This window comes from Phyllostomus discolor, chromosome 1 (assembly GCF_004126475.2).
Source record: "Phyllostomus discolor isolate MPI-MPIP mPhyDis1 chromosome 1, mPhyDis1.pri.v3, whole genome shotgun sequence".
NCBI lineage: Eukaryota > Metazoa > Chordata > Mammalia > Chiroptera > Phyllostomidae > Phyllostomus > Phyllostomus discolor.
Window position 1 is genome coordinate 40021534 of NC_040903.2, and position 24734 is coordinate 40046267.

The following is a 24734-nucleotide window of genomic DNA, read 5'->3' on the forward strand; positions in this document are numbered from 1 at the left end:
GGACAATATTTAATATGAAGACATAGTGATAATTTGGCAACAAACTAAAATAAATATGAGAAAAGAAAGGTGCTTTTCCTTCTTCCTTTTAGCCATTTTAGCATGTTTCCTGACACCATAATTTTAGTTCTCTATGAAGTTTTCTATATTGGACTAAAACCCTAAATCTTACTTTAAAAAAGGGTAAGGGTATATTTTTTAGAAATAATTAGATATTAAACTTAATCTTTAAACAGGCATTAAACTGGAAAATGCAACTATATGTGGAAAACAATGTTTTGAAATGTTAAGAGAAATTGTTACATAAAGCATACTTTTAAGTCAGGAGGCATGGTACTTATTTTAGGCTTTAAAAATTAAAAATTATTCAAAAAACTTTTATGGAATTTTTTAAAGTACAAAATAACTAAATAAATGATTTGACATGAGAATGTGGAATGTCCACTGTTTCACCTCATTAATGATGTTGACAGTGTTCTTCCCAGGTATGGCCCAGAAGAGAGAAAATACATGTTTATATATAGAACTGTAGGCAATCTGGTGGAGAATATACAAGGTCTGTCCATAAAGTATCCAGCTATGCACTATGATAAATAGAGACATTTATTGAAGAAGATACAAGAAACATTGTACACAGAACAATGATGCCTAAGTTCCCTTCAATATAGGCATGTTGGGACCTCATACAGTTTTCCTAATCACCGTCAGCTGCCCTGTTGTATTTTCCTGAATCCCATCATTGGTCTGAAACCTCATCTCTTTCAAAGGTGTTTTAATTTTGGAAAAAGAGAGAAGTTACAGGACGCCAAATCTGGGCTATGGGGTTGCTGAGTTACTTGGGTGATTTGATGTTTTGCCAAAAGCACTGCATAAGTTGTAATGCATATTCAAGCTCATTGCCATGAAGAAGTTACCAATCACCAGCTGCGCATTGCTGCAGTCTTCTGAATTATCTGAGTAGTTTCCATGGAGGAATGTTCAAGACTAACACAAAATTTGATGCAGATTCGTAGCTCTATTCATTTGGTCATTTTGAATGAGAGAACGCTACAGCCACACAGTATACATGCTCACTCATGGGCATCTACCGCCCCCACTGACTAATACAGTGAAGCCATCATTGTTCATGCACGCACATTCCAGTCCACCCTCCTTAGTCGCCAGGTTACCTTGATGTAGCCCACACAGTTCCCATTATATTAACAATGGCTGGACGTTTTCTGGAGAAAACTCATCATATGTAATACATTCTAAACTGTCATCTGTCTTTTCAGGGTTGTGGCAGTGTATCTTAAGTTTTGATGTGCAATATATAAATATTAAAGTAAGATAATATAATTATATTTAGAATGTTATAATGAATGCTTCATAATATTAAAATATTTTAGTCATAAAATTAGGAATATAATTCCTCTTATTATTCATTATGTTTGTTCTCCCCTTATTTGATAAAATGACTCTTTAGCTTCATTGGATCACATATACTGTGTCTAATAGTTCCAAGTTGATTCAAATTTGACCACTTCCATTTCTTAAATAGTTGATTTCTAACCAATTATGAATCAATAAGAAATATGGAATGATAAATCCTGCTTTTTCTGAGCACAGTGTCTTAAAACCAACAAAACTAAGACTTCTTGAGTTAGGGTATCAATGCAGATATACATACATCAAAGTGCAATGAAGAATTAAAAATAATTCTTCATTGATTCTCAATTAAAGAGCAAGTAACTTAGACAAGTACAAATTATGATTGTGCAACAAAGATTAAATTGTTTCTATCATTTAAATTTTAATTCCTCTATTAATATTTGAGAAAATATCTTGAAGAGTATAGAATTAATGGTAAATGTGCATAAACTAAAGTACTAAACCTGAAAATAATCCAATGATTTAATATTCAAGAAGAAAGGGACAGCGATCATTTAAGACAGAGCTCTAAAACCTGAATAATGTCACTTTTTAAAAGAAAAAAATAATCTCTCAGTATTTGTAATGTTTTTTAAAATACTTCTATCACCTTAGTTAATATATACAAATGTAAAGCTAAAAATAAAATTATTTTATCTTTGTGATTACTCTAAAACCAAATAATCTGACAAAGTTAATACAACCAAAACTACAGAACCAATAAAACTCAACTTAATAATACTAATTAATGTGATAGAGTATGTGATTTAACTGAAACTAAAATGCTATTTTTAACTACACTGCATTACATAGGGAACTTTTAAGTGCAACCCAGTGATGAATCAGTGCTTTTGAAACTATTCAACATTTTAAAGTTGTGAAACTTGTATTCATACAATCAACATTATTTTCACTTGGATTTCATGTAGTCATGCATTGTTTACAAATCATCTGGCTTCATTCTTTCACCTTTACTCTGAACAATTAGTATTTAAGTAAATCGAATCTGAATATAGGAATATTTTGACCCAGTGTAAGAGCAGACCCAAAGAAAATACATATTCTGCCACTTGTAAGATTTAGAATATATCACCTTTGGCTATGATCTGAATGCTTGTGCCTCATACCTCTCTCCCCTTTCATAAGTTTTAATTCTAACCTCCAAAGTTGATGGTATTAAAAGATAGGGGTCTGCCTGATGCTTAAAGTCTTGAGGGTGGAGCCTTCATGGATAAAACTGATGCCTTATCAAAGAGGTTCCTGAAGAAGCCCTAATGCTTTTAATCTTGTGAAAAGAAATTCTCAGTGTCCTCTAAAAGAAAGAATAACTTAATAGATTGAAACCAACATTGTTAATGAAGTGACTTCAATGTATGTAGAAATTTCCATTAGAGCATCAGTAATGACTAATTTTCTGGACGCCACAATTCTATTCTTAGGCTAGGTTAGGGGAGTAGGTATATTTAACTCTATAACTTGCCATATTAAATTTTAGACTCAAACAAAATTAGATGGAAACTATGCATTAGAGAAGCAAAATTCGGTATTCCTTACTCATGAAATATTGCATAATGCAATATTATGCATATATTGAAATAATATTGAAATAATACATATAGCCTATGGTACTAATTAACCTTGTAATCCTTGTTCTATTCATCTGGAGGGCAAACACTACATTATTGTTTGTATATCAGAAGTGACTGACAATGGAAAAAACAAAAGGAAAGAAAACAGTCTCAGATTTTCCTAATCATACCCCATGGGGAATAAAGAGAATTTGTTTATGAACAAATTATTGAAAAGTAAATTGAAGTGCCTTCCTGAAGTTGAAATCTTCCAATGGCTGGTCTCTGGATAAGTCAAGGTTACAGGAACATCTATGAAAGTAAATTGTGTAGTCCCTGGGGACACAGGAAGAGTTCAAATAGCTTCCCAACATCTCTTGTAACTGGCTTGCAGCTGTGCTACTTGTGGGTAACCCTAATGATCTAAGGACTAATGAAAAGAGGAAAAAGAGAAATTTAGTGATTTACTTCCATTTAATATTCAGTCTGCAGTGGTAGAGAATGTATGAAAATGGTTGGAATTCATGCAAGATGACTATGATTTTATTCTACAACTTTGAATTACATAGTAGATAACCATTTCTATGCTGCTTTGTTACTATCTCCACTTTTCCTTTCTTCTCTATTTGTCTCCTTTATGTAACAGGAGGGGAATTACAGGAGTTAGAATCAAGACAAGATGTTCTTTGTTTTAAACTCCACAATACCAGTCCTACTAAGCTGTCAGTTAATAGATACATATACTTATTTACAAATATATACATATATTTATTTAATTTATTTAAAAATATGTTTAAAGTATAGGTCAGTGATTTCTACATGCTGAAGTCCCTGGGCTCACAAAATTCATATTCTACTGAGAGAAAATTATTTTATAAATGTATGAAAAAAATACTTTTAAAAAATCAATATTTAATGAGAAACTATTGCCACTAAACATGGTGTTATTAAAGCTTTCTCTATAGGATATAGAGAAAATGAATTAAAATAAAAAATTCCTACAATAAACAAAAATAATTTATTTTTACCATCTTGAAAGTTTATGTCTTACTACATAATAGGATATTAGTCTTTAATCTTATTGTCTATTTTTTTAGATATGAATGACATCTTCAGAATATTTAAAGGATATGAACTTATGTGTGGGTCACCAATATAATTCAGTAAATTAAATATAAAAATAGTTTATCAAGGTTTTGTTATAAGAACAACAATTTGCAGATGATAAAGACCCAGCAGAATAAAAGCCTGATTGCAATTATGAATAATGCATATAGCCTATGGTACTAATTAACCTTGTACTCCAGTAAGATATTATAGAACAATAAGGCTAATTTGTATGTGGTCCAGCACTTTTCTGTATGGCTTGACAGTTATCACCCTCTGGAACATGTAAAATTTGATTTGTTAAATAAGAAAAATATAATTGTTATTGTTTATCTCATAAATAAAAATGAAATATTTTAATTTATATTTCTCAAAAAGGTAAATATATATGAAATATATATGTATATAAATATATAGTATAAATGATAAATTATTAATATATAGTATTTGGCAATAAAGCTCAGCTAACATATCAATATATGGTCAATCCTAGCATACTTAATAAATCTCTACAATTTATATTTTATCCTTCAAATAATGTAACTAATAACTTTCCTCTTTGTCTTGAAATAACAAAATCAATTCAGTGGACAAGGTATAACTAAAATCTGTCATGGGAATATTCTCTTTAAACATAAACTCTTGTCAATTTATTCAAAATATAAAGCATATGCTTTTGTGCCTAAATTACTGTTGGATGGACAGTCATCATGATGCCTGAGAAGAGATCAATTACTGAGAAGACCGAGAAGAAAGAATCATTTGATATGGACTGAGGGAAGGAATTTCTCTGCTTATGTGGACTCCCATGGTCAACCAAAGATCCAAATTTCATAAATAATAAGAGTTTGACAGGCATTTGCTACAAGGGAAACTCTGAACTTTTGGCTTTCCATACTATGTCCCACTTGTTTAAGCTGTATGAGTCAAACACGGCAGGGAAACCCAGGTTTTGTCTTTCAACCCATGCCTGAGACCTGTGTGGATCAATCAGAAATTACATTATAATATCCATGTATACTAAGCAATCAGAACTGCACAATTTAGACCAGTCAGAACTGCATATTTGGAAACCTCATTTGTATAAAATTGAGTACTTGAGTGGGCTGCATCTATTGGGCTTGCAAAAATGGTTTTATGAATCAAATATCTGTTTTCTAATATTCTTTTTGGAAATTTTTGTTGGCATTATTTCCAAGTGGAAATGACAATGTTTTAATTATAGTCTTTAAGCTTTTATTATATATATATATTTTAAATATTTCAAATTTCTATTTCAAAAAATCTCTTGCAAAAGTTTATTGACAGAAATATCTTTTAAGATTTTTTTGTGGCATGACATAGCTCTCCTGGTCCCCTCCAAAAAGTGCTCAAATGTGACAAGGCATACTTACACATGAGCCTTTTCTCTACTACATATTTAAAAATATCAGAGGAAACAGAAGGAGTTGGGGATGAGCAAAAACTGAATACCTAGTAAAAAAAGGTTTCCACTATCTTTAATATTAATATATGGTAGAATGAAAATATTGCTACCTCATTTTATAGCAATTTATTCTAGGCAGTTTATATATATGTAAATATCATTTAATGGACATTTTCTGTATTTGAATTATTCTCTATGAGAAAAAAAATCAAGTGCTTAAATGTACTTGATATTTTTAATAAAAATATCCTATAACAATATGACTATGAAGTCTATTGAAATAATTACGTAATTATTATAAAGGAAAACAAAATGTACCAAAGAATGCCTCTTGGCATATTGATTACTCTAAGCTGTCTATTTAAACACACACACACACACACACACACACACACACAGGAGAGAAACTCTGAAAATTGAGTGAAAGTTATTCTTTTGTAAGAAACATTGACATTTATAAAGGAAATCTCCATTTGCAAGTGTGTTTCCCTCTCCTTACTATTGAAAGAATGGTGACTTTAAATCTCAGGCAACTGTTGTCAGTGGAGGAGGCACTGACTTAAGTCTGCATAACCACTTAACCTTTGTTTACTGTGCTTTTCCTGGTAACCTCCCATAAATGACAGACCCCACTCTCAACACCCAATTTTGTCTTTAACTGAAGGCGGTATTTAAGGGGACTGCTTTGCCCAGTTCAGGGAGTTACTCAGTTTCCCTGGTCTCTTGCATGTGTACAGGTGGTATACACGTTATTAAACTTCTGTGTGATTTTGTCTAGTCCATCTGCCTTGTATCAATTCAGTTTTAGGCCAGCCAAAGAACCTAGAAGGAACTATTTTTCTGCCCCTATAATTACATATATGACTATTTTTTTCCTTTTTTAAGGAAAAAAATAGAAATAAAGAAAATAGAAATAAAGAAAAAACTTGGGGAGAGGGTGAAATAAATGTTCATGAAGCATAGTGTGATGGTCCTTCCATTACCAGTGTTGTACAGTACTTAAGAACAGAGACTCTGAAACAAATGGCCTGGGCTTTTGTCCAATTCCACCACCTACTGACTCTAACACTTGCTACACAAACTCTCTTTGTCTGTTGTTCTGTAAAACCTAGAAATCATATAAGTTTCATGGTGTGCACATGTGTGTTTAGTTATAGAATAAATATTTGGATGCCTAGAAGAGTGTGTGTCACATAGGACTTGCTATGGAAGTGCTGTGAATGTTATCATTATTTTCACATCCTCATAAATATCCTAGCCATAATTATCTCTAATGATATAACAAAAATGATAGATTTATTGTACAGAAAAATTCCTACACACATTTAATATATATTTGTAGATCAGGCTATGTCTTTATATATTACAATGACATCCTTTTCTGTCTTTGGCTCTGAGTTAATGGACCGAAGCATCCTCTTTTGGAAGAAAGAGGTATGAGAAATAGGAATTGTTCAAGTTTTCTCTTTAAGAATTAATTTAAGATTCTCTTAAAAAATAAAGTTAATTAAATAAAGGGAATGAATTTGTAATACAGAAAACTTATAATAAAAGGATTTTATAAATTTATTAAAAAGGAAATTAAGAAAAGACATAAGTAGAAGTAATCAAATTAATACAAGAGCAAAGCAGTTTTAGGAAAGATTAATTGAGTATTACAGAAAAGAAAAAAATTGTATCCTGGTTTTAAATCTTGTTTGGCAGTTGGACCTCAGAGTTTTTCAAGGTCAAATACAACTTCATTGTGGAAAAATATGTGACAAGTGTGTTTTAATTAACAATAAGAGATAAAGTAGTCAGCACTTTCCTGAGTTTAAACAGGATATCTACACTTTCATAGTAGAGAAGCTGAAATGACAATAGAAATAATGACAAATCTTTTTTTCTCATGGTGAAATCAAGTAATAACACTTCCTCAAAAAGAAGAGAGATATGTAAGAATTATTGGAGAATATCGTTTCATTCTGCTGTGTAGCTGCCCTCCAAAAAGAAAACAAGAACCATTTGTTGTAATAAAAGTTATAAATTTACAAGCTATCATAAGTTTAAAAAATGATATTATGAGTTACAAACTGGGAAAAATAGAGAAAAAGAACATGTTCTCTTTTTTCTTTTTTTAAGTATATAACCTTTGTTATATTTTTCCATTATCATGTAGTCCTGTCATACTCCCTTAGCACCAACAATCATCACACTGTGGTCCATGGCCATAAGTCCTTTACAAGAAAAGGAACCTGTTTTTCTGTAGCATCCAGGCATATAGTTCCCCTCCTTCTTTGGCTTTATGATATAAAATGTAATATTTGATTCTGAAGCTGAAAAAATAGAACTCAAGTTGTTTTTATTTTGTTCTGTTTTTTTTTCACTTGAAATAAACTAAAAAGCTCTAAGTATGAAAGCTATCCTACTTAGAATAATAAAAATAGTGACTTACATACTAAAAAAAGGAAAGTGAAGAATGGAGAGAAAGGGAAAGTGGGAAGAAGAGAGGAGAGAGAAGGAAAGCATTCTTAGGGAATTTGAGTTTGCAGTCCTATTTACCTTTATCCCAGGATTATTTTTCTGATATAAATAATGAGAAAGCTCAATGGTGTTAATAGTGTCTGACTGCAATGTATATTGTTTTGGATCATATACTACTACTAGTACTTTGTATACTTGCACAGTGGTCACATATTAGCAATTTCCTATAGTTGTACACAATTTAATAATGTTTCCTATTATAGCAAATCATACATTCAAATTATAATAACTATTCCATTTTAATTTCAGTAGTGATTCTTCCAGCATTACTGACTATATATATAAATAAAATCATTTATTTGTATACCTTTTTTCCATGATTGTTATCAAATATTGGTGTTTGAATTTGATTGTTATAAAACAAGTAGCAGTTATTATTTTCCTTCATAGCTGTACTATAATCTTCTCCACCTTTGTCTTTGGCTATAAAATTCTCCCCTGCATGACTCTAATGATTAAGCATTATTTATTGTTCAAATTAAAAACTGAAATCTGGTGCCTTCTAAAAACAGTATTTTTTCTCAAACTTAATACACATTGAAGCCAAACAAAACTGTATTTAAAGTTAACTATTAACTCAGGGTTTGAAAATCATATTTAATGTATATCATCCTCAGTTTCCTCAATAACAAAATAGAAATAACAGTATATATTTGGCAGAGTTATTTTCAGAATTAAATTGTTTTCTGTGTACCTGGCATGTAGCTGGGTCTAATAATGGATGAAAATGAACCATAGTTTTCCTATAACAGTTCTGTTTCACCCATTAGAATATAAGGATATTTACCTTTATTATCAGAATGATTGTTTAATTTAGTCAATAGAGAAATATCTATTCTTTTAATTACACCATTTTGTATGTTTGATCATTTTTACTCATATATAGTTTTTGTTTTGCTTTGTATTCCAGTACTTTTCACCTTCTCACAGTCAAGAATGACATGAAAATGCTTCAAAACAGGCGTCTCCTCTAGTCAGAAACCTTGTACCTGCTAACTGTGTAATATCTGAACTGGTGGGGAGGTGAAGACTCACTTCATGTCCTGATTGTATAGATGAAATCTAATGGTCTGACCTGTCCATGAGGCACAGATGTTCCCAAGCCAGGATCCTTATGAAATCTCCTTACTTTAATTACCTAGTCCACTTTTTTCCCCTTTCATATCCCATCCCTAAATGAAATAAAAGCAACAAAACAAACAAAACAAATCTTGCATATAATGGCACTTTAATACTCCAAAGGCAAAATCATTGAGGTGGGGGAAGGTGTTCCTGTACTATCCATGGGCACAGACACATAAAGCACAATAACATGTACACCAAAATGAAAAAAAAAAGTTGGAAATGGATTGAGAGTTCTTAATCTAATGACTCATTTTCCCCCTAAAGTATACATGTATATGAGGTTTATTCCAAAAAGTCCCCCCCCAGCCGCCCTGCATTTGGACATTTACGAACATAACTTCTAGTTAGATTCTGAATTTGTCTAGACTGTTGTAGAGTCTCTATTGTCCAGGGCAAGAGCTTCAGAATCCTAACACATTTATTACACTCACACTTTGCTTGAACCATTCCATCATTTTTAAAATTGTATTTTTCTATTACCATTTCACCCCCTGCAATAACTACACTGTTGTTCATGTGTGTGACTCCTTTTCTTCCTTTTTGCTTAATCCCCCTACTCCCTAACCTCTCCCCCAATAACTGTCATCCTGCTCCCTATCTATACATATCTTGCTGTTTTGCTTATAAGTTCAGTTTTTTCATTAGATTCCATATACAAGTGGAATCATATAGTATTTGTCTTTCTCTGACTGGCTTATTTCACTTAGCATAATATTCTTCAGGTCTATATCCATGCTGTCTTAAAGGGTAAATTTTTCTTCTTTTCTACAGATGAGTAATATTCCATTATGTAAATGCCCCATAGTTGTTTTATCCACTCATCCACTGTTGGACACTTGGGCTGCTTCCATATCTTGATTGAAAATAACATTGCAATGAACATATAGGTGCTTATGTTCTTTTGAATTAAACAGAATAATAAATTTGGAATGGATTAAAGACTTAAATATTAGATATGAAATAATAAAATCCTAGAAGAAATAATAGATAGTAAAATCTCAGACATTGCTTATAGTAATAGTTTATCTGATATATCTCCTCAGGTATGGGAAACAAAAAAAAAATAAACAAATGGGATTGCATCAAGCTAACAAAGTTTTTGCATAGCAAAGAAAATCATCAACAACATAAAAAGACAACCCCAGGAATGGGAAAACATATTTGCCAATACATCTGATAAGGGGTTAACATCCAAAATTTATAAAGTACTTACAAAACTCAACACACACACACACACACACACGCACACAATAAACAATCCAAATAAAAATGGGCAAAGAACCTAACTAGGCACTTCTTCAAAGAGGACATACAGATGGCCAATAGAAGTATGAAAAGATGTTCAACGCCACTAATCATCAGAGAAATGCAAATTAAAGCCACAATGAGATATCACCTCACACCTGCCAGAATGACTATTATTAATAAGTCAACAAACAACAAGTGCTGGTGAGGATGTGGAGAAAAGGGAACCCTTTTACACTGTTGGTGGGAATGCAGACTGGTGCAGCCACTCTGGAAAGGAGTGTGGCAATATCTCAAAAAATTAAAAATGGATCTGCCTTTTGACACAGTGATTCTTCTTCTGAGAATATATCCAAAGGAACCCTTGCTTTGCTTTATATATTCCATTCCTCCACTCCTACATTATTCTTCATTTCTAGACATCTTCAACTGCCTTTTCACTTCTTCCACTGGAGGTCTGAATATAGAGGCTCTGTCCTCCTCTAGACTACTCTCATGGCTCCCGGGGGGTCTCTCGGGGGACATCTGTCTGATGTAGTACAATGCAGCTTGTGTAGATATTAGATCAAGCACACAAGTGATTTGAGTCAAAGTGACAAAATTAAGTGAAACTTGAATGCATTTTCATGAAAAACACTAAATAGTGGAAAGACAGACTTTAAAACAGACACTCCCTACTGAAATGTTGGTTTGTAACTCTTTAGTTTTAGTTTAACTGATGTTATTTAATCAACCTTTCTGAGCTTAAGTTGTCCCAGAAACTGTGTGTCATAGAATGTGGTCAGGTTTCAAAAGAGAGAAGGGGAGTAAAACATTTAATAGTACTGGCACACAACAGGTCCTTATGTATGTGTCAACCATTCCTCTTGCTTTATCATCCCATTTAGGACATCCTCAAAATTCTCATGTTCAGAATTTGGGGCCTTATTTCTTCAGATCCCCATTATTTCTAACATGTTACTGACTTTTATGTTCACTTGAAAATCAAACTACTCCCTTTGTACCACTTTTATATTTTCTAGAAACAATGTCCTTCTTGCCTCAGCTTTAATTTCATTCTCTCTGAATTCAGATGAAAATAACTTAACGTTCCACTGAGATCCAATCATGGAAACACTCTGGACAGTCTTTCCCTTGGTCATGAAGGTTGTCCTTGATTGAGACTTTCATCTTTATCAGTATTTTTTCAAAATTCAGATTTTGCCCAAGTCTTTTTTCCTGAATGACCAACTTCTTCCTCAGTCCCTGACCAAGGTTTGTTATTAATGGACTTTCCATTCCTGTAACATTCATTTAATTACTTGCAACATGTCTGGTTGGTCCAGTTTATTTCTCTCTTAAATTGAGACGCAAATTTTTCACACTTAGCCTCATACAAACTCATACTTTGAGTCATTTTTTAAAAGATTTTATTTGTTTTTTTTTAGAGAGAGAAGGAGTGGGGAGAAAGAGAGGGAAAGAAACATCAATGTGTGGTTGTCTCTCATGCACTCCCCACTGGGGACCTGGGCTGTGACCCAGGCATTTGCCCTGACTGGGAATCGAGCCAGCAACCCTTTGGGCAATTCCAATCTTGATCCACTAAGTCACACAAGCAGGGTAGAGATTTTTGAGTCTTTAAAGGCCATGATATGAGTAGCTGACCTGAAGACTGGACTGGACAGAGAATGCTCCCACTCCCCAGTATTCTGCCTACCCCAGGAGGGGAGGGCCCCTCACTGGTGCGGTGGTGACAACAAGTGTTAATACAAAAAACAAACAACAAGGAAACAAAAGTCTAGCATTTTGTCTAGGGTTCTTACTCATTGAAACTGCTTTCAATTTTTAAAGCTAAATACAATGTATTGTGAATGTTCTTTGTGTCAAGTACAAGTTTCATGAGCCTCTAACCTTTAAAATCCAATCCAGGTTTTCAAATCATAAATGATATTTTTATTGTGGGAGACAGTGGAAAAAATTTTCTTATAGATTAGTTTCTGTTATGTACTGAGAAAAATAACATCTCTGGTCCTGGCAATAAGAAGGGGAAGAAATCAAACTATAAAAATAAAGTGCTTTCCCTGAGTACTATTTTGAGGAAACTGTTAACAGATGTTTTCCTCTTGTCTATAGTGGTGGGGGGGTGGAGTTCCTATTTTGGATTTAACTTCATTTTCACCTGAATGAACTGTGAAGTTCCCCAAGTTTAAGCACATTATCTGTTGCTGCCAGTTCGTGTGGGCCTGAAGAGGACTCTCGCCACTTGCCTCTCTCCAACTGCTGACTGTGTCAAAGAAAGCCACTACTGTCACCAAACAAGAGGTCCTCATTGTTGTGGCATTTCAGTTATCTGGGCAGTGACATGCCTGAAAGAAGCTGCCTAGTTCTAAGTTAAGTATGGAAGACAATCAAACCCAGTTAAGCAAACCAGTGTTGACATATTAAATCATGCTTGAACCAAGAGGGCAAAAACAGATGACACACAAAGCCTTCTAAAGAGATTTGTAAATAAATAAATAACACAGGTCAGTCCAGTTCTAAAAAAGGAAGCTTTTAGCATTGGAATACACTGGGACTATGTAAGTACTGGGAAACCATTCACAGGAGCAAGGAAGGATGTCGCTTGCTGCCGGTGAGGTGCAGACTCAAGTGTGTGTGAGAAATGAAAGCTTGAATGGAGCACTGGGCAACTTTGGTGAAATCACATCACTTTCCAATCCATAAAATGGAAAATAAAATCCTGATGGTTTCATCCTTTATTTAAAAAAAAAAAAAACTGTCCTAATGGACTCCTTTCACAGCGGTTTGAATTCATCTGAGAAAAAAGCCCTTGTGCATAATCTCCTTCACAATCACACAGAAGGAGGAACTTTGGAGCACAAATCCTCTAAGTCTGATTCCTGCTAACAATTCCATCAAAGAAATGGAGTTACCCATCAGTCAAATTATCATTTGCTCTAATTGTTACTTCCCTCAAACCGTGGTTCTTTTTCTTTTTCTTTTTCTTTTTCTTTGTGAAAACTATACTTCAACAACACTCAAATAAGCAGGATATCTTCAAGCTCAAAGAAGATAAAAGCATATCAACAAATCATTTTAATTTTTGCAGTTGAATCGATACTCGTCAGCCCTAAATACAGATAAAACATTTCAACACCAAGGAGAATCAAATGCTAGAAGATACGATGTGATCTGCATCCATGACCGGATAATAAAGGATACAAAAGCATTTTCATGTAATGGAAACCAATTATGGGATCATGGATAGTGTAGAATTTATATTTTTTATTGTTGCAGGTAATGAAAGATACACTTTCTAGAGAGAACTATGTTCAGGGTAGTGTCTCCATTCTCTCCTGCTTTATAACAATTGGCATGTCCTTCTGAACTAATGTACAAGTTAAATATAAAGGCAATAAACTACACAGTTTAGTTAAATAACATACTTACCTTTGATCCTGCAAGTAGTATAAAGTAGATATATAAATAAATCAGTTGCATAGATTAATACCTACAAATTAAGCTAAACTACTTAGATAATGTTTTATACAACCCTTAAAAGGGGTAAAGTAGCTCTGGTTGGTACGGCTCAGTGGATTGGGCGCTGGCCTGAGAACCAAAGGTCTGCAGGTTCAATTCCCAGGTAGGGCACATGCCTGGGCTGTGGACCAGGTCCCCACGGGGGGTTGTGCAAGAGGCAATCACACATTTTCTCCCTCTCTTTCTCCTTCCCTTTCCCTCTGTCTAAAAATAAATAAAATATTTTTTTAAAAAGAAAGGTTAAGTAAATTTACAAGGCTAATCCATACAGAAGCTGTACAAAAATAATCTATATAGTTAGAGCACAAAACATTTAACATATTAATTGTCATAGAAATATGGCTTTAAGAAACCTTCAAATGCTGGCCTCAAGAAAGTACCGGGTAAAGCATTCTGCCCATAGGCACAAGGAAAATCAGACAAAACATGCTTGCATATGTGACCTCTTGAGGGAGGTAAGAAATGACAGCCTTTAAGAATTAAAATCTATGACCTTCCCTGGGTGAGCTTTGGGTGCCAGCCACCAACAACCACCAAACCTTACATAACAATTACCTGAGGAGTTTTAAAAAATGTTAATGACCTGGCTAGCACCACACAATGGTATAGACATTTCATATAAGTGTGTCCAGTAATAATTTAGTTTAAAATGATTGTTTTGTACCCTGGCCAGCGTGGTTCAGCTGGCTGGAGTGATGTCTTGTAAACTGAAAGGTCATTCATTCAATTCCTGGTCAGGCACATGCCTAGGTTTCGGGTTCTGTCCTGGTGGGCAAGCCATGTATGGTATGGGGCACATATGAGAAGCAAACAATCAATGTTTCTCCATGTTTCTGTCCCTCTCTCTCTTCCTACCTTTCCCTCTCTCTCTTCCTACCTTTCCCTCTCTCTCTTCCTACCTTTCCCTCTCTCTACAATCTATAGGCAAGTCCTCAGGTGAGAGTAAAAAAACAAAATTACTGTGCTGTCCTGAAAATCTTGAGATCAGCATAATTAGTTGATCCCCAGAATCCTTCATCAATGGGAAGAAATATTAAAGCATGTGAAGAACCTCCACAAGTCAATGAAAAAAGAAAAACAAGCATCCCACAAATGAACAGGTCATTCTTAAACAGAAACATGAGAACAGGGGTGTCATTTGTGTTTTTTTTTCACCACTTTACTGTGGTTTGGTTCCCACCTAATTTGTCAATATTCTCAATGTATGATAAAGTACAAAGAATTGGCAGTAAATATGGGATTCCTAGATCAGGAAGAAATTAGCAAGATTTTAAAAAGACTATCATTAGCGCCCATATGGTCTAAAGTTATATAATTGCAATTTATATAAAATATATTAAGAAACATCTGGAGTGAGAGATAGAAACATAAATTAATGCAAAAGAGCTCTGAAGCAACATGGATAGTGCAATGATTTGATATATATTCAAAGCAATTAAGATAAATATATTTATGCTCTTTTCCCTTATACAGTTATGTGGTCTTAATGTACTCATACCTCAGTTCCCTAATGTATAATATAAAGAAGAGAAGAGCATTCTCTCTGAGATTCCCTTATATCAGGTTTTCTCAAATTCACATAAAGAACAACAACATCAACAATAAAAACAATAAGAAATCTTGCTAAAATATAGATCCTAATTCAGTTTTTCTGGGGTGGGGCCTGAGTTTCTGCATTTCTAAAAATAATCCGGTCTTGCTGATGCTGCTGGTCCACATCCGACACCTGAAGTAGCAGACTTAATGTCCATGTACAGACTACAGGCCCACTTTGAAGGTGCATATTATGTAATATAACATTTCAAATAGGAGGAAAATTGGTCTCACCCTCACTTTGTATTTGGTCACAGTCACACATTTGACAAATGGAAGAGATTTGAACTGAGGCTGCATCGCCTTAGAACCCAATGTCTTTAATTCATAGCAAACAAAAATCTGCTGATTTCACAGGTCAGTTTTAAGGTTTTAAGTACACTTCATGATTTCATGCAAGTGTTGACTACTTTGTTTCTTATCATTTGCAATCACTTTTTGAGCTTTGTTCTTTTAAGAATCTGTGAACTGTACTCAGATGTTTGCCAAATCACACTCAGTGAATTTTCAACATTAAACTTTTTGGTACACACAGTTTTTCCCATAAGAACTACACTGATTAATCTTATGAGACTTTGTGAAAGTCCTTTTGCTGCTATGTGAATAATATTGAAAAAAACAAAGTATGTTGTGGACTATGTTTTCATTTTTTGGCACATTTAGATATCATAGACTTTAAATTGGTCCTAAATATACCAATTAAGATATGGCCTTTGAAAGAATTTCAACGTTAAATATTTTTCTAATTATCTTTCTATACTAATTTACTATAATAAAAAGATTTATTCAGTGCATATCATTTTAATACATGTTTATTATCAAGAGGTGTTTGGTACAATATGAGCCACACAAACATAAATATAATCATTAATTCTCCATCCATACAATCATGATGAAGCTTAAGTTCATTAGTGTTAAATTAGTTTGCACAGTATGAACATAGAATGTTCTAATAAAAAAATAAAATGTCCTAGAGACCTACCCAAAGTAAATATCCCAAAGCAGTTATTACTATTACATAATATATGAAATATACTATGTCTGATAACATTTATCTGTTACATTTATTCTCTCTCTCTATATATATACATACATATATATTTGTGTGTATATATGAATATGTATGTGTATACTGTGTGAGTATACGGTGTATATACTGTGTATACGTGTGTATAATGATTATATTTATGTATACACACACACACACACACACACACGGGGGAGGGACTCAAGACTTTGACCAGTATCCTTTCTTTTATGAGTGAGAAAGTAGAAACGAAAATCAAGATTAAAAGTTTGTCCAGGAGGGACTACAATGTTTGGTTCTTTGATTCCCTTTCTTTCATGGCCAAGTCTGCCTTTATTTTACGATGTACATATAGAAAATTCACAAGTTACCAATCATTGTTGGACCAATAAAACATTAGGATCTTAAAAAATAAAAAACTTTCATCTTTAAGGGTGTAGTGATTTACAAGTACTATCCACCAACAGTACTAATAAACTAAAGTGTTTTATGTTTGATATGCATGTATTTGACCTTTTTAAGGTCAAAATTTTTCTTTTTAAGATTATATTTATGTATATGTATGAACAACCCCTTTAGCAAGTAATTTCAAGAGTTAACAGATCTTTTATTACTAAGATTTGAATATTAAAGTACATTTTAGAACTATAAAATGATTTTAGAAATAAGATATATGTACACAAAATGGATTGATGTAATAAGATAGATCTCTGCAACAAATGTCCCCTGTTTGTTAAGCTGTTCCCCAACTCTTTACATGGCTTTTATCCATACCAATGTTAAACATCACCTTTCCAGAGAAATATTTTCTTGCTACCCTATCTAACCCTGCATCCTCACATTGCCATCAGTAACTCTTATAAATTATAGCTGTACCTGTGAATATTTATGTATATTTGTATGTCTATGTGATCCATTCTTAGGATACAGGAATTGTATGGATGCCCAGAACAGTAATAACTTAAAGCATGGGTAAAAATAGCAAACCAGAGAGCATGTCATCTTTACAAGCAAGGTTATAATATATTTACATTTCATCACCCTATAAATAAACACGTATGAGTATCCTTTAATAAAGTATACTGTTCAAGAATATACTATCTAGTTTAAGAAAAGTAGAGTTCTCTAACCAGAAGCTTTTCTGTATTTTACAATAGACACATATAGATTTCTGTAAATATATTTTACTATTTGACAAGAGCTTAAGAAATAGGTAATGTTCCTTGAATAAGTACAGTGTGCGAGGCACCATTATAAGTAGTTTCCATATGTCTTACAGGACTGCTAAAATGTAGAGGTACATAGAGCAAGAAATAGAGAGATGCAGTGACTTGCACATGGATACGCGGCTCATAAATGGCAAAGGCAGTATTCGAATCAAAGAATTCTGGCTCAGAATCTATGTGCTTAAACAAATAGAGCATGCAGCCTTTCACAAACAGCATCTTTCCAACTATATCCAAGTTAAACTTGTCACATTCAAAGTATTCACCTCTTTCATTCTGCAGAATTTTTAAAAAATCACTTTGCAAAGGTAATTTGTCTATACACATATTTATTTCTATCATCACATCTGCTCATGTCAGCAGTGGTCCCATATTTTGGTTAGTGGTTCTCAGCGGGGGGTCGGGGGATGATTTTGTTCCCAGGGCATACTTGGCAATATATGAAATCATTTTTGGCTCTCAAAGTGGGGAGTGGAGTGGTCCTCTAAATGGGCTTTAGAAGCCAAGGAAGCTACCAAACATTCTGTAATAAATGTTACTATCCCCTCCCCCTCCAACAACAACAGCAACAACAACAGCAGCAGCAGCAGCAACAAAAACCTGGTCCACAACATGAACAGTGCCCATGCTGAGAAACCTGATTTAGGGGGGGAAAGGAAAAACAGAAACCAATGCCGAGTATGCTCTAAAGCTTTAATAGAACTGATCCAGAGCTATTCAAGGAGGAGTTTAAAAGTAGGAAAAAATCTATTTTATTATTCTCCTGTGTAATACCTGAAAATAGGTGAGGGGACTAAACTATTTCGTTGTCCTGATGGCAGCTCACAGCAACAGGACACACACAAGCCAGTGCGCACACCACTGGTACTTCGTACTTCATAATTGCCATCTTTTGTTAAAGTTTTGAAATTAAAATTAGTTTTCCCTTGTTGCATAAAAGAGCATACCAAATAGCACCAAAAGTTCAACCCCTTTGATATTTTTTGGTAATGTGCCTAATTAAAAATAACTAGTCTCTCCAATGCATAATTACAGGAACACCTAATACACTGTATTGCCAGCCAATTTTGTTTCAAACATAAATATGCACTAGGAGTATGAATGATCGACATATTACTCCCTGCAGTATCTGCACTGTTTCTGAATCAAGGCTCTGTCCTGAGCTCAGTATTTTCACGACATTTTCCTTACTGTGCAATCATTTCTCAGTTGGACAATTAGTAAGTGCTTTTTCTCCACAGCCCTCAGCGTGTAACCCCTCCTCACCCTGTATTTTAGCATGCATTATATACCTTCCTTCACTCTGACTGGTTTTGGCAGTGACCCACAATCTAAATCTCTTTCTCCATTTGATATAAGTGAAACTATAATTATCTAGGGGTAATTTCAAATTACTACTTCATTCCACCAGCAACTGATGAAGATTAGCAGTCTTGCCTTGCATATGAGTAAGTCAGCAACATAATCACAAGAGAACTCAGCAGGCAGCATTTGATTCATGTGAACTCAATTGCTTCTGTCAAACACATTCACTTCAATAAAAAGCAGAAACTTCTGAAATGTGTTTTTGCTAACAATTTTGTACTCAAAAAATTTTATATTCTTAAGAGAAAAAATACCATCGGTTTCACCAGAAATAATAATAAATAATAGCTAGGAAAACATACTTTTATAAATGGATTTGATACATTATTAGTTTCAGAAAATAAAGAGAATTTAAAGAAATAAATTTGTATACTTAAAGCAATTTATTATAGAGAATCAGTCATGTAAGTAAGCCTTAGAAAAATAAATGCTCCATGTTTTAAGTTAAATACAATAGAAACCAGACTATTCTGTTATCTCATTAAAGCTAGATTATTATGGAAAATGTAGTCAATTTCTCTTTAAGGAAGTTAAATGTGTGGGCATGAAGATAATTGATCACCAAATTGCTAAATGGTCTGGGACTCCTAAAATCACTTTTCTTCTTTTTTATTGTTGTTCATGTACAGTTGTCTCCATTTCCCCCGACCCCTTCCCCCTACTCCAGCCATCTGAATCACTTTTTAGTTGACATCTGGGTTTGAGCCATGTGTTAACCAGCTGCCCAGTAATCTCAATCTTGGAGGTTTATTCTCTGAAAGCCTTTGGGTCACCTCCATCATGTCCTGCCCATATACCAGGTACCATGAGCACATTCTTACAGCAACTTCCAGGTCACCTTCTAGCACACTTGGAAACATATGAAATCATTAAAGCATTTACTCAAACATCAGTTTCTGAATATAGTTATATCCTTAATTAAATCCCAATGTACCTTGATTATCAAGGAGGGGAAACTTAGAAGATCTCACTTTTCCCTCATTGTGACCGAAGCACATTATCTCCATTCTAGAACACTGAACATTTTATCTTAGGAGCAAGAGAGTAGAGAACTATAGCAAAATATGATCTATGAAATATGCCCAAGGTCTTCTTACTTGAGCTAATTTTATCCATTTTCTAAATACATGTATCTACTATAAGATGTAGAAATAAACTCAAATATTTTCATTAGTGACAACAGAAAATCATAATTTTGTGGGAAAAAGAAAAAATTTGGGAAGTTCTGTATTACATCAGCTCTAACAGCAAGGCTTACCCCTTTATTCATGTGAGTATCTAGTTTCACATTTCATAAATAAAAATAACTCCTTATATTTTATTTCATGTGATTTTTTTAAAAGAGCAATGTATGAAATCAAGTAATCTGAAAGCAAAATATTGTCAATCAAACCAAAATATATTACTCTAATGCTTGCATTGCTCTGTATTATTGAGGACTTTAAAAACTTAGTAAGAACAAGAAAAGATAAAAACAACAAAAATATGAGATTTCTGCAGTTCAGTGGGTTGGAGTCTCAGCTAAATTCTAACCTGAATATTCTAATAGTCAGTTTAAAAAGGGGGTGGACCTACCAATAGGCCATGAAAGCTTGGGTATTGATTGGTTCATTTGAATAAGCACCTGGTACCTCCCAAACCCAAACTAATATAATCCCAGGGGAACAAAGAAACATACTCTCTCACTCTCTCTCTCTGTCTCTCTCTCTCTGTCTCTCTCTCATCTCTCTGACTTGTGACCTACTCAGCACATTCGTTCGCATGCTTTCTCACTGAGCATGGGGCCATGTGGGTCTAGCAGCTACCAGAGCCCAGGGCAGATGGCATAAGTTCCAAAAAACTAAGTAAGCTTTAATATGAAGCAGGAACTTTGGACACTGGCATTTGTTAGGGCCTCGCTGAAGACATGGTTGGACTTTTCCCATGGCTGGTTGGAGGGAGTTGGGACAAACCATCTTTCCACACCAGTTTCCTATGTGTGGGTTCTTGTAAAGCTTTTCTCAAAATCCTGTAGAAGAGCCTGATTTCCACCAACAAAACACCCACATTTGGATTTTCATAGATGTGATACATTCACATGACTCAAAAATCAAAACTATAAACCAATTCATTCATTAATTTTTTCCTTCATTAAATTTGTAAATAAGTTTCTAAAAAGATACGTTTATAGATTAGAGGAAAAGAAAATAGACATGAACAATTTTAAGGGAAATATTTTGTGGTGGATTGGAATTGCATGGTCACTGACTGACTAGAAAGGAGATGTTAAGAATGATCCCTAGATGTCTGGCCTATCAAAGATAGTTTTAAAACATTGAGCCCTCCACTTTAAAGTTTGGGGATAGCAGGTTAAGATTATAGAATGGGTTAGAGCAGCTATTGTGCAACTAGTGTGCTGCAAGGATTTTTAAAACATGCAAAATCTGACTAGTCAGTGGCACTGACCTCTTTTCCTTAAAGGTTGTCAAATCGAAAAAATTGACAACAATTAACACCCCAATAAGTCATCCAGTGTAAATGAATCAAAATTATATCTACTTTTGTCAGATCAAAAACAATCTATTTTGGTTGTACCACCGAATTTTAATAATTAGTTTATGTGTGTTATGTGATGAAAAAGGTTAAAAATCATTGGGTTAGAGTTATGGTGGAATTTTATAAAGCACATGCACACATACATTTACTTTCATATACATATCTTGTATAGATATAAATGCCTAGGGAATATGTATGATGCCTTAATTATCTAAAGCAAACCATTATCTCCTGCTTATTCATTCAATGTTATTTATAGAATAAACATCCGAAATTCCTCACAGTGGCCACATATTATTTGTAAATTGGAAAACACCAAGAGGCGCTATTCTTATAGACTATGTTATATTTTGTACAGCATACTCTGAGGCTGTGTAGTTCATAGCCTTCATGGCCCCACATCTTTGTCCCTACTAGCACGGTGGAGTAAAACACACATCAATGTAGAGTCCAGCTCAGAGCCGTTTTCTACCATGTAGCCTCTGCTGCTCGCCCCAATGTCTCAAATTGGGTGTCTCTTCCTCAATTATTAGGAGAAGAGCATGAGAAGAGGAAAATATGCATTAAATGCCGGCACTAAAACATATTATGTCAGAACCCTACTTCCCTAGAATATTTTTGTCATAAATAAAAATAGTTTAACCCAGTAACAATAAAAAAAATTATCCTCCAAAAGGACAGGTCTTTTATACCCTGTTAGTCTGAACAAAGACAAAGGGCATTGTGCGCTAAAGTGACCACATACTCTCTAAAATGATATAAACAACTAATCCACTAAAGAATTTCACTTTACCGTACTAGAGAAAGTTTTAGAAATAATAAGATATATATTATAAATATTTTGGGGAAAAGAATAAAATGTATTCAATGGATCACATTTAATTTTCTATAATTATATATACCTTCACCTTATACCATGAAGACAGCTCAAAAAAATTAAAGTAAGGTTAGTTATAACTTTCCTTTCAATTCAATCTTGAATAAAATATAATTCATTTTCCTAACAACCCTGAAAGCATTTCTGAAACATAATGTCGGTTTAATAAAATTCTGTTTGCATGTGTGTGCACACAGTTGTATAGATTACATGGAAAAACAACCACACTTAATTACAGGAGACAAAATGCATATGAGCTGATTCTGCAAAAGAAAATTTAAAAATGGTACTATATGTTTCTAGAGAGAAATAATTAAACAAAGCATTAAGATTTATAGGTAATTTCCCTAGTTTTGTTTCCCTGGATCTATAATCAATATCCATTCATGCCTGTAAAATACTTGAGCAAGTTTGAATCACACTGCATATGGAACTTAGAAGAAAAAAAATCACCTGAAGGCAACAGGTGGGATTAGGGTGACTTCTCAGCATTTGGTGTTCTCCTTAGTTAATACACATTAACTCTCATTACCTGTGTAGTATGTGTCCATTGTGGTGAAAACAAGTTCAGGTTATCAAGAAGGAATGATTTTTCTTTTAAGAAAAAAAAGTGTTCTTCCTCATAAGCTGCTCTTAACTTTGACACAAAGTACTATCTTGTTCCAAAACGCCATAAATAAAAATCCAGTTTTAAAAGGTAACTAACTCACCACACAGTGGGCAAAATGAGCATATTTTCAAATGAAGAGGGAAGCATGCATGATCAAGTTTCAATTTAAAAGAAAAATTAAAACAGAAAAATCTCCAAGTGCAAATTGTTTTGAAATGACCGTATTGTATTGGCTCTATCTCTAAGCATTTCTTTTCTTGGGCACTACTTACTATGCATTTAAAATTTATCTATAATTTTTAAGAGCAAACATGTGGTAGCAATTATATGTAAACAACACGATAAACTAAGTCCTGTCAGCTAACAAATATTTTCCTATGGAGTTCATATGACTGAACTTATTTCTGAAGAATTTCTAAAAGGGTTAAAAACGTGTCCAAACAAGTCTCAAGCAAGATTTGCATTTGAATTTTATAAAGCAACTAAAAGTACTATTTTCTCTTCACTGATCAAAATAGCAGCACAGCAACAGATAGTAATCTTTCAAAGAGAGTGCATACAAAGAAATGATCCCTTCATCTGAGTTGCTCAAAAATAAAACTTCTGAAAGCCAAATGAATATGAATATTACACTGCAAGTAATATATTCTGAGTACTAAATATGTATAGCTGATAAAATGTAACATTAAATCTTTCATCGTTGCCAAAAAATTTAAATTCTGAGGAAAGAAATCAAACTTGAAAAGAAATAATCTCCATAAATTAGCCAAGTAAAAGGTCGCTTGCTCACGATCCTTGGATGACATACATATACATGATCCAACCAAAGCAGTCAGCACCTGCAAGTACACAGGCAAGTCCTTACCTTGACAGGTGCCATTTTTCTCTTCATATCCTGCTTTGCACATGCATTTCCCGATGGGCACCAGCCACTCCCCTTCTGCGCTGCAATGCATTTTGGGTGGTTCATCTGTCACAGAATGGTTGACACAGGAACCTGACACTTCTAGCAACTGTGAAGAATCAGCTCCGGTGATTGTGTCAGGGAAGACAGCCAAGTGTCGTACCACAGAAGGACACTTTTTATAGTACACACGCACAGAAACCAGAGCAATGCAAGCACCCAGATCTTGAAAGGCAAGATAAAATCCCGTTTTGCTTAGAGGTCCTACATCTCTAACCTCCGTATTCAGTTTCATGACACGGTCACCAAGATCAAGTTCTGTAAAGCTTTCATCGGCAGCAATGGTATCAATTTTGATGTATTGATTTTCCTTGATATTCCTCCCATTCTCATCATCTGACTCAAAGTAATACATGTTAAAAGTTTCCTTACAGGTCCCCAGTCCTCCAGGAAGGCTGTTGCAGTCCCGTAAAGTAAACTTAAGTTCTATGAAGATTCTGGAAGCACCTTCGTTGGAGATCCAACTGGTCAGAAGCCAGTTATTCTGATTCTGTTCCATAACTTTGCATACTTGGTAAGTATGGATAGGGGCATAATTTTCATCAACTTCACCAATTTCTTCCCACTGTGTAACATAAGATAGAAAAACACATTTAAAAATAGGAAGTAACCAA

General features: G+C 34.0%; 1 protein-coding gene across 9 annotated transcripts in view; it reads right to left on the reverse strand.

The window, feature by feature from the left end:
* EPHA5 (EPH receptor A5) overlaps positions 1 to 24734 on the reverse strand; it is a 310111-nt gene that overhangs the window by 215936 nt on the left and 69441 nt on the right. For all 9 annotated transcript variants that reach the window (XM_036021196.1, XM_036021186.1, XM_028507835.2 and 6 more), the window contains exon 3: positions 24022 to 24685. In XM_036021196.1, coding sequence (XP_035877089.1) covers positions 24022 to 24685 — 664 coding nt within the window. The remainder of the gene's footprint in view (positions 1 to 24021; positions 24686 to 24734) is intronic.